Raw genomic sequence first — 11941 nt, forward strand, 5'->3', positions numbered from 1 at the left:
TTCAAGGAGTCCACTTACACACTCTCAAGCACTCCAGAAACATTTAAAGATAATTTGCTTGTCATAATCAGCCCTTAACAAAATGACAGTCAAAATTTGCTGACTTAGCTAGCCATTTACCCCAGCAGAAGTAAAAACCTGACTTCCAGCCAGCTTCTTTTCTTTCTGGCTCACCACAAGGCTCATGACAGCATCAGCCTCTTGAAACTCAGGGCCAGGCAGCATCCCAGCAGCCCTTGAGGTTGGCTAGTATCTCTTTAGCAGGTGAATGTTGAAGATAAGTCATCAGAAGCATCTTTTTTCTTTCAATTCACTGACTCACTCTCCAAAAGAGCCCAGAAATTGCAGGTCTGCGAAAGCAGATCCTATGTGTGTTAGGGGAAAATCCCATCATAGATCCAGCCAAATCTGTGTTGGCTCGTTCACGTTCTCAGTCATTCTGCTCTGGTCTCCAGCTTGGCCTTGAACTTGTGCTGGGATTGTAGGTATGTGTCACCATGCCCAGCATGTCTGTTCTTTGGCTGGTTCTCTCTCCTTTTTCTTCTCTTTCCATATGTGGGGTGGAGATTTTAGAAGAGATTTTATTTTATTATTTTATTGCTAGGCCTTGAACACATGAGCCAGTGGCATCTGTTCCCATAGGTCTGTCTTAATTTAAAGAGCAAAGGCTTTTACCAGTACTGCGTGGTTGGGGCGTGGCGTGGGAAGAGGAAAGGGTGGGTGGAGCAGGGATGCGAATAGAAGATGGCAAGTAATGGTGCTAGAACAGTAATGTCAGCTACTCTACCTTTTACAAAGAGACTCCCTGTATATGGTTTATCTCCTCACTTCAGAATAGAGTCCCTCTGGCATCGTTTATGTGTAGTCTCACTCTTAAAGAAGGAGAAACCTTCTCCAGAGAGTTTGCCTAAATCAGATATTGCATCTGGCCACAGAAGAACTTGACAGTCTTCTGGGGTCACAACCACTTTCCCCAAGACACTGTCACAGGAAGCCAAAATACTAGAAAGTGGAAGAAAGCTGAACTATCATTTTCCCCCTAGCCTAATTATCCCAATGGTGAGAGTTTTTTCTCTCTTTTTTATTTTTTTGGCCGGTCCTGGGGTTTGAACTCTGGGCCCTGGGCACTGTCCCTCAGCTCTTCAGCTCTTGAGCCACAGCGCCACTGCTGGTTTTCTGGTGGTTTATTGGAGATAAGAGCCTCATGGACTTCCCTGCCTGGCTGACTTTGAACCGTGATCCTCAGGTCTCAGCCTCCCGAGTTGCTAGGATTACAGGTGTGAGCCACTGGGGCCTGGCTGGTGAGAGTTTTTATGGGAACCAGCGTAAAGATTTGTAGACTAGAAAACAGAACTGGCAAGAAAAACATTACTTCCTCCTGAAACTCAACCACCACCACTACCTCTTTGTTCCCCATGCTCCTGCCACCTCTGTCTGCTATAGTCCTATCTGGAGCATTTCAGAATCCATCTCTTCCTGTCTTCATGGTGGGTTGGTGATTGAGAACTATGCTCAGAGCCCAGGTAAGTCCACCTTCAGGCTTTCTGAACTCTCCTTGACTCCATTTCCAGTTTAGATTCATACACTACCTTAAATACAAGTCTTTCCAACAGGATGCTTCTTGTTAAGTCTTGACAATGATTCCTAGGGCCAAAGGGATGATGTTTGACTTGCTAATATGGCCAAGGGAGGCTTCTCCAGACCGGGCCCTCTGCTGTCCATCTCTATGGATCGCTCTGTCCTTGCCATACTTGGTACCCACAATTTCCAAACATTCTGTCATCTCATGCCTCAGTCTATGCACAAGCTGCTCCCCCAGCCTGTATCCGTATATTTGGTCTTCACCACCTGGCTAGCTCCTCAACCTTCAAAGCTAAGTTCATGTATCTATCTTTTGAGGCAAAACCTTATAAGGCCCGCTCCCACTCCCTCAGTCTGGGTTAGGTGCCACCCTCTCCAGGCTTCTTTAACACTGGCTTCCTGTTAGTGTGTTCCTTAAAACAGATTCCTGATTGGCTTTTACCCAGCTCTCTCCCTAACTAGCTTCGAAGCTCCTGGAGGGCAATGAACTCTGCTTTATGGATGTATATTCCTTTTTATATTCTTGGGGCTTAGCACACAGCAAGGATTTAATCCATGTTTACTGATTGTGTTTATTCTTTATACAAAAGAAGCCCATTTATAGAACTTAAGGATTCAGAAAAATAAAATGAATAGCAAATGTAACCTGGCACTTTAATTTAGAATTCCTCTTGGTATTTGGGTCAGGTTTTATTATTTGTTGAGACTGTGTTTATTGTCTAGTATACTCTTTCACTCAGCAGAGAAGAGTGGTGGAGTAGGTCTGTGGGCTGGAAATGAGTTTGTTTCATGGACCTGGATAGCTGGGAATCTGTGTGGAACCTTCCCAACCTGGGCCTCTGGATTCCCTTTCTGGGTGAAGATCATCTTCTGTAGAAAGTAGAACTGTTCCAAAACAAGACATTTTTGCTTTTCCTAGCTCTTTTGTGTGTGTGTGTGTGTGTGTGTGTGTGTGTGTGTGTGTATTCTACTATTCAAGCATCAGGAAGACCAAGTCCTGTTTGAATCTTGAACAGACTTATTTTTCATGATCCCCCAATGTAAATGCATAGCCTCCAGCCACTGTGGACTCGGAGAACAGCTAGGGGTGAGGTTTTCCTGGGCCTGGCTCAACTTTTCATCTTATCACTTGGCTATGTGCATGTGGTGTTTGACTATGTAGTTCATCTGATACCTGTAGGTGCTTTTTATGCCCATAAAGACGGAGGCCAGAGAGCTTGTTTCCAAGTAAGGGAGAGAAAATGAGAAATTCAACAACTAGCATTTGGGCAATTCCTAGTGTATTTGGGGCCAACCTAAGTGTATAAGTTTGATATGAGGCCATAAGCTCTGGAGCTCTATCTTCAAGAACCCACCCACCGAGGCGGTGTAGCCAATCAAAGCTTTAGAGACCTGAGAAAGACTTATCCTAGGCCCAGGAATTACTCTTGTGTCCAGAACATTAGAGGAAAACCTACCTTTTGTTGACATAAGTATAAGATAAGAAGGGCTTAGAGACAATTCTTGAGACAATTATTGCCTTTGACCTTCATATTATGCCAAATCTAATGTGGATTAGATATGAGCCCAGACAACTAGAGAGAAGATAAGCCAGTAGAAACTGGGATAGATGGTTCAGAATCTTGAAGGTGGAGGTGTTTCTTTACAGGGTGCCTTGCTATGTTTGTGGGTGGAATTAGGTCTGGGACACATTCTCTGGGAGGTCAAGGATGTGAGAGTGAGGATCATGTTTTCAGAATCTCTGCTAAACAGGAATAAGTGGAGATGAGAACCAGTGATGGGGGGGAGGGGGTATCCATCCATCTTCCTGAGAAACAAAGCAGAAAATGAAAGGAAGGGTAATTTTCAGGTAGAGAAGAGGCCATTGTCCACCCCTGCACCTTGTCAGATGATAACAATGGGTTCAGTACAGTAAGAAGTAAAGCCACTGGGAAGATAAGGTAAAGTGTGGAGAAAGGCTGGGTTGAGTTGAAAAGTTTCAGTATCAAGCACGTTGAACTTTAATCCTATCTGTTAGCATTTCTTTATAATGGGAGCAGTTGGGTGCTCTTTCTTCCCGCTTGTAAGGGACTCTCTAGCAGGGGAGACCCAGAGCTTGCTGGCAAGTGATATTCAGGCACTTGCTTTTTTTGTTTTCAAGTTTGACTGTGGTTAGGAGAGCTGGCTTCTCATAGCACAGATTCCTCCCCCTATCCCCACCATCCCTCAGACCTCCTTAGGGAGGGAAGGGAGAGAAGGTTTAGTGTTTTTTTCTTGTGCCAAGATGGTACTTTGAATGGCTTTCAAGTTGCCAGTATATTAAGGTGTTATAGTTTCCTGGCTACTATTTCATTTTCTTTTAATAACATAAAAATAACTTAGCCTTCTTTACTTTTTTTTAAAACAAAAAGAAAAATAAATAAACATTGGAGTAGGTATACATATACAAAATCGAAAAATCCATAGAGAACATTTGGCCTCTATCACAGCTATCTTCTGCTCCTAGCTTAAGTGAGATCACCAGCTCTTGCTGTGACTTCTAGGACACCTTGTTGACCTCTCTGTTGCTTCAGAAAGGACACTGAAAGAGAGAGAGAAAGAAATGGGCTCAACAAGTAATCCGAGACTTTACTGTAGTCAAGGCTGGCTGCTAGAGCCTTAGTGCAATGGAAGTCTTATTAAGAACTCCATTTTCTTCTTGAGAAGATAGCCAGAATGAAGTCACAGTGCCCTCATTATTGTCTGTCTGTGATACAACTACTTTTCAGTTCAGAACGATGAAAGATGAGGGACAGTGAGACTCTTTCCCACTCTGTCCACTTCCACCTCCATCCAGTGCTAGGCATCAAAGCTAGGAACCTTGTGCATGCTGGGTAAGCACTCTACTGGGAGTCACATCTCCACTCAGAAACTTTGAAAGTGTTTTATTCCCTGGCTGGAACCCAGCCATGTATTTCCTGTAAAGTTACATGACTGGCAGCTGCCATTTATGATTAGTTAATACAAACTTCCTATTGCTAAAGGGCTCCAAGGGATAGCTCCACCTATTTATCTTGCTGTCTAATACAAAGCATATGTTTTTCCTGACTCCAGTAGCTCTTCAGGTTCTTGAACCTGTCAGCATAGACTTTGAGACAGCAACCCTCTCTGCACCATCCTCCACACTGGCAAGTGGGTGTGTGTCCAGTAAATGTGTTTCAGTGATTCTGAGAAAGATTCACAAGGTCACAGGCCAGTGAGGAGGAAGAAGACTGGGAATAAGGACGGGAGATTTTTTTTTCCCCCTTGACATTTGCTCCGAGTTAGTTGCTGACTCCTCAGTAACAAGACCCTGACTTGTTGACCCCCATTCCATGGTGGATAGATATCACAAGGTTGCCTGGAAAAACTGGTTACCACTGCTTCCTTGCCTCAGCTCCTGCTGATAGGCATTCTTACTGGCTGATCTTTTTAGTTACACCCTGGATTCCTTTGTGAGGAAAGGGAAAGTAATGCGGATTGACAGCTGACTAATTATGACTGGAACTGTGACTTCCCTTGCTAGGAGCTTATCTTCTGTTGCTCTAGTGATACTGAGAAATAAGGAAGTGTGGGCTACAGGTAGAGCTTGGAACCCATGTCACTGTCCTCCAGGCCTCAGTTTCCCTATTTGCTCAATAAGAGTGAGACTGTGTGCTCTCTGTGGTCCTTACCTGTTCAAAGATCTGTCATTTGAGGCCCCCTTTCCCTCATATTTCTATCCCTCCCCACTTCCCTCTGCCTGTCCCCAGGCCCTGGATGAGTGTTACTCATTTGGATCTCTGATTTATGCTCCTAGGTGTTCTTCGTGTCAGACCTCTTCAAGACCAAGACAACACTGTCACTGCCTCCTGCTGCCATCAGGAAGGATATCCTGTCACCCGTGGATGTCATTGACAGGAACAATCACCACAACATGGTGTAGGTGCTGCTGCCTCCGGAGCTGTCTTTGTAAAATGACTGCTGACAGCAAGTTCCTGCTGCTCGCCAATCTCATCAGACAGTAGAATGTAGGGAAAACCTCTGTGCCCAATTGATTTTTTTTTAATTATTTTTAATGCAACAAACAAAGAAAAGTCTTAACCTTGTGGCCTTCCAAAATAGGTAGTCTTCACCTATGTGGAAACAAGCAAACAAAAACCCAGCAAACTTAACACCAAGTGCCGGAGTCCTGGATGTGCAATTGGTTTTTAAGAGTTCATGTTCTCTGGGGGTCATGGGCTTGTTCAGGGCCATATGCTCACCTGATTGAGCAGAGTCTGCTGGTCAGTCACCTTGTAGGACCTGAGTAATCCCAGGCCTGGGAGGAAAGCTCAAATTTTTATTGTAAGCACAGGATGCCAGAAACAGCACTGAATCCAGAGCATCCATCGCCAGGGAGGGCATCCCCTCTTATAGCCTCTGTCCATCCCAGAACCACAGCGGGCATCCCCTCTTACATCCCTCTGCCCATCCGGTTCTGTTCTCTACTGTGACTTTGGTTCAGGAAGTTTTGTTTTGGTCTTGGAATATAAGAGATGAACCACGTTGCACAGTCATGTGATCAGATCCTGAATCCAGATTCCACCCCCCCCCCCCCCGCCCCCTTCCTGGTCCTTAGGCCTTTATCCTCTTTCCCCAGCTCACAAATCAACACTTTAAAGATTAGGAGACTCTTTGTGGAAGAGTGAGCTTCACAAACAGCACAATTTCAGAGGAAATGGAGACTACAGGTCCTCATTTGCTTCTTTTGACGCATCATCCTGTGATTCGGGGAAAGCTGATTTACAGGATGCTGAATACATCAATCACTGGGCACTTTCACACTTAGAAATGGTTAGACTTCAGTTATTGCTGTCTCCTTTGAAATCCTTGCTATGTACCTACCAGGATTCCCTGTGAGGTCCAGGGATGAGCAAAGGCATGGTCTGCCTCCGGCTGATGGAAAGCAGCCGCTGTTCAAGAAACAGGGAAGGGAAAAGGGGAAGAAAGAGAATCACACCACCCTTCTGGGTACTCCAAGTCAGAAGGAGCCAGAGTTAGCAGCTGAGCTGATGCTGGCCTGCCAGAGAGGCTACCCTTGACAATAATGGAGTGGAGAAGGTCTTTTTGGGAATTGCTCTTGTTAAGCTGTGTAAAACACTATTGTCTTGGGGTTGACCCCTGGGGCAGTTCTTGGTGGGTTCTGCTGGGCAGAACACATGGTTTAAAGCTCTGAACAGAGTCGTCCTCATCCTCTATCCGTAAGTGTCCTTCAAGCAAGGTCCCACTGTGGGCGGTAGTAAGGGGCCCTCTTTACTGAACTACCAAGGAAAGGAGGAAAGAAGAAATGCAAATCTCTTGGTCTTGGATGCAAATCTCTCAAAGGGCTACATGAACCCTATGACAGACCACGTGCACATCCCACCACAGACTCCGTCCTTTCATTTCAACGTATAGCAAGCTATGATTTTTATATATAAATATTATATAAATAATGTATAAAACCTTAAAAGTTAACTATGTAAAATATTATTTCTGAAACAATTTTAGCTATATCCACTATGATTATAAACTGTGTCTCGACCTGTGTCATTTACTTTAGCTGCTTCAAAAAGCACCGAGTTAATTTTGTTGTTTTTTTTTTTTTAATCTCAACTAAAATATCATAGTTCTGTGGTAGCTATCATTTTACAACAAGAGAAATAACTGCAACTAGAGAAAAGTGTATAAAAAAACATTAAATTGTCAGTATTTTTGTAAGGCTCCATTTTTGTAAAGAGAATAATATTCAAAAGACTTTTGTAGCATACAAAGTGAAAACTTGTATCTGCGAAACTATACTTGTATTAAATGTGCTTTTTAAAATAAAAGCTCATAACACAACTAACTAAGGCACTAGACGCCTGGAGTGTTGCAGGGATGTTTGTGTGGAGAGGTGGGTAAGAAGAGGCCTCTCCCAGTGGGCTTGCCTGGGCTCAGGGTGTTTGGGCAGCGCCTCCAGATTGTCTCAGTGGAAGCCTGGTGTCTGTGATGGAGATACTGATGTCTGAGCTGCGCTTTCATCTCTGATTGCCTGTTTGCAGAGTGAGGCTCTGGCTCTGCTTTCAACTAGGCTCTTCTAAAGAGCTTTTGTATTCTAAAGGGCTTTTCTCATGGGGGACGTAGGAGCTGGAAGCCCCCCCCCCCAAAAAAAAAGAATAAAAGGAGATAAGGAGTCATGCTGTAGATAAGGTGTGCTTGGGGAGCTTATGGGGAGCCCTTCACATCAAAGGAAGGGTTCATTTGGCTCCTGTGTTTCTTCCCTGGATGTTTTCTTGCCTAGAAGAAAAATGGGAACTGGAAAGTTACATGGGCAGCGGACCTATATCCCATCCAGTTCTGCCTGTGTGTTTCTGTTTACCCCTACAGAAGTTCTCAGATTAAGGAACAGGGAATGCTACTGAATTTGTAGATGAAGTGACTTTTCTAAGATTTTTATTCAAGAAGTTGCTGGGCAGTTCTATCATGAGTTGCTGCTATTAGCAAAGTGTGGAGATTAGAAACATTACACATTAGCTTCTCAAAGCCACCTGCCCTTCTAGGTTGTGGCCCTCCTTCTCCATCTTCTAAGACAACAGTCAGGCTGAGCCCTTCTCTACCTTCTCTTTGATTCTTCCTCCTTTTCTATAGGTAAAGGTCTGGGTGATTGCCTGGACCCTTGCATTATCTAAGATATTCCTTCTATGTTAGTCAGCTGATTAGCAAACTTAATTCTATCTGCTATTACATTCCTGTTTGACATACAACAGTGTCCAGATCCTAGGAATTTTGCACATGGACATCTTTAGGGCACCATCTGTTAATCTATATGGTTCAAACAACAACAAATACAGTGATGGTTCAGGTATAGTATGACATTCACAGACACTCAAAAAGACAGAGGCTCCAAGTCCAGCCCGGGAAGTTCCTTCCCATTTGATTCAAAGGCCTGGAGTCCAACTGTGTGACTCATAGATCAGAAGTTGCTTTCTTGCCACCAAGGTTTGTCTGCTATTCTTCGTCCCTCCCCCCTCCCCTGCCCTTGCCCAGCAACTTTCCAGCCCTTCTGTGGTGATGTACCTGAGGCTCTCAGGATGCTGCTTGGGGAGACCCTCAATGCCACAATCCACATTTTCATGTCAAATCTGAAGAACAAATAAAGGTCCAAAGAGAGGGGTTGGGGGAGGAGAGGTACACAGGAGTGGAAGAACTGGTGGTGGCAGACTCCACACTCCTGACAGTCATCTCCCTTCCCCCACCCCCCGGTACCCTCATCTTTCTGTGTTGCTTTTCCAAAACTGCTTGACTAGTGAACTAGCCTCAAGAAGAAACAGCCATGGGAAAGATGGCCCTGATGTCAATACCCATGCACCTATGACAAGCAGCCTCATGACTCAGGATAGTGCATGGGCTTTGGGACTTGGGCCCAGGTTACATTCTCTGTTCTGTCACTTACTGGCTATGAGTTGAGCCTTTGGACACTTTTTTTTCTTTAATGTCTCTGAGCTCTGGATTGTTTGTTGTTCTACATTTCTTTGCTCGTGCCATTCTCTCGGCTTTGACCCTTGATTCTCAAAAGTAGATACATAACTATGTATGGCTGGACAACAGAAGCAGGAACCCCCTCTCCCTTACCACACATACACACACTAGACCTCTAGAACCTGAATCTTCTATGAACAAGACCCCCAGATCACATGTACATATGGATTCCCATTCTCATGTGCACAGTAAAGTTTGAAAAGGACTCCAGCTCTTTGACTCCTTACGCTGCAGATTCTGGTCAGGTGTGCACATACCTGGCCACACCCCTAGAGGTGACACTCTTGCTTGACAGATGTCAGTAACCAGCTCACCTTATGGGCTAAAATTATGTAAGTAAAGATCCACATCAACCGAGTTCAAGCCCCACAACTGAAAAAATAAAAAAAGGGAGGGGGGGAACCATATCAAGACCATAAGATGCTCTGGAACAAGAGCAAGACTTCCTTCCTCACTGCCTTGTCCTACCTTCCTGTCTGGCATTGAGTAGTTCCTGATACTTGTTGATTCAATCAGCATTTAGGTCAGAAAGTCACATGACTTGATAACTACCCAATTGACCAGACTGCAGAGACATAAAAATCAGCAAAACTTTTTCTTCTTTTCAAGTTAGGACATACTCCGACCCTCACCCCCAGCCCCGGTGTGGAAATAAAAAACTTACCAGCCCACAGTCTGGGTAAGATTTTCTTCTCCTAGTTGGAATGAATTCATATATTCATTAGCTTATTCACAAATATTTCCAAGGGACTGTTCATATGTAAGCATTGACATGGGAACTTCATGTGATTTGCTTCATTTAAATCCCCCCCCCCCCATAGAGAGAATGATCTGATTGTTTCTATTCTACTGAAACAAGAACTGAGACTCAATTAAAAATCTTGTCAGGCTAGATGTGAAGATCTACCTACAATCCTTCACTAGGGAAGCTAAGAAAGGAGGATCATGAGTTTGAGTCTAGGCCTGACTACATAGTGAAACTCCATCTCATCAAAACCAAACAGAACCTTGTGGACCTGAATTCAGATCCCTTCCAGTAATGACAAGTATGTAGGATATTTAATATACTTAAAACATACCATCACATTTGGACCCTCCTATGTCATCAAAAAGAGAGCAGTGAATAAAAATTTAAAAATCCCAGATAGATGAATAGCAGTATCCAGAATGCTTTGGTTGTTTTAAATCCAAAACAGGGTAGAAGTAATAAGAAAAAATGAGACAATCTAATTTTAAAACTTTAAACAGAGGTTATACAAGTGGGAGATGATAGATTCTCAACTTGTTAGTTGTGAAATATCACAATGCATCTAATACTGTTATAAATGAGAGACAATAGTTGAGGTGATATAGATCGGAACTTTGGAGATCTTTTCCAGTACCTAATGAAGCTGATATTATCTTCTAAAAATTGTACTTTCAAAACATACCCAACAAGATATATGCATGCTCAGCAAAAGGCATCTACAAGAATGCATGTAGCAGTGCTATCTAAAACTGGAAACAATCTAAATTCTCATCAACACAGCAGATAATTAAATAGTGGAACTTGCTGTTCACACAAGGAATATTACTGAGCAATGAAAATGAACAGACCAGCATACTTAAAACTCCATGAGTGAGTTACACAAAACACCTGTGGAAAGAATGAACCCAGATATAAAAAGAATACAAACTATGCATTCCATTTTATAAAATGATAGCAAGCAAAGTTATTCTATGGTGATAGAACTTAGGTCTGTGATTACTTTTGTGGCATATGCTGACTGGGAGAAGACCACTTAAGTGCCAATCACTGAATGTAAATTTATTAAGCTATACACCTGTGGTCTGTATTCTTGTCTACTTGTCATATTTAAACTGCAAATGGAAGAATAAAATAGCTTATTTAAAAAGACAAAAAATGTTTTTTTGTATCTTTTGAGATACAGGGTCTTATAGTTCAGACTCAAACTTGTGTTCCTCCTGCTTCCGACTTCTGTGTTCTGGAATTACAGGCATGAGCCATCAGAGCCATCTAAAAAAAAATTTTTTTTTTTTTGTAATACCAAAGCGGGGGTGGGAAGAGACTAACAACATCAGCATTTTGTTTTCGGAATAGCTTTCAAATTCAGCATTTCTTTCAACCCACGGACCTCCAAGTTATGCCAGTCTCATGAACTTCTTTCCCATCTTCTTGGCACAGCCTCTTCCTCAGGTCTCCATGCCTCTATTTATCCCCTCCTAAGATTTACTCCCTGCAAGGGCAAGGAAAGTTTCTAAAGAACAAACCTGTACATAACCATGCCAGTCACTTGCTCAGGGAAGAAAATCCTTAGTATAGTATTTGTTTACTTAGCTTTGTTTGTTGTTGGTGTTTGTTTGTTTTGAGACAGGGTCTGTTGTGAAGTCCAGGCTAGCCTGAACCTCTGCCTCTATTTCCCAAGTGATAGGATGACAGGCCTGGGCCATCATCTTCAATTAATCCTTACTTTTAAGTTTCACTTTATTTTGAAAGTATACTATTATACAAAAAGAAAGCATGATAACCATATGTTAACCACATTTTTAATAGATAAGCATTTTGCCCCATTTTTTCCTGATGAAATATTATTTTGAAATATAACTGTTGTGGCATGAATTTGGCCCAATCATTCCATTCTACACAGATGTCCCCAGATAAAGACTATTCTGCATTCTGGCATTTGGATTTCAGGTTTTCTACTTGTACTCATGGACATGTGTATATCCATGAGCAAAAAACAGAACTGTTTCTGAGTTTTAACTGTGTTGAAGTATCCATACTATAAAAATAGTATTTTTAAATCAGCAATAACCATTCAATATTGCATTTTCAGTTTAA

General features: G+C 42.8%; 1 protein-coding gene across 1 annotated transcript in view; it reads left to right on the forward strand.

The window, feature by feature from the left end:
- Window positions 1–7426, forward strand: part of Plpp3 (phospholipid phosphatase 3) — a 76460-nt gene extending 69034 nt beyond the window's left edge. The window contains exon 6 of the mRNA XM_042699207.1: window positions 5378–7426. Within this exon, the coding sequence (XP_042555141.1) occupies window positions 5378–5503 (126 nt within the window). The 3' untranslated portion in view covers window positions 5504–7426. The remainder of the gene's footprint in view (window positions 1–5377) is intronic.
- The last annotated feature ends 4515 nt before the right edge of the window (window positions 7427–11941 follow it).

The sequence above is a fragment of the Dipodomys spectabilis genome, unplaced genomic scaffold, assembly GCF_019054845.1.
Source record: "Dipodomys spectabilis isolate Male_0828 unplaced genomic scaffold, ASM1905484v1 ptg000007l, whole genome shotgun sequence".
NCBI lineage: Eukaryota > Metazoa > Chordata > Mammalia > Rodentia > Heteromyidae > Dipodomys > Dipodomys spectabilis.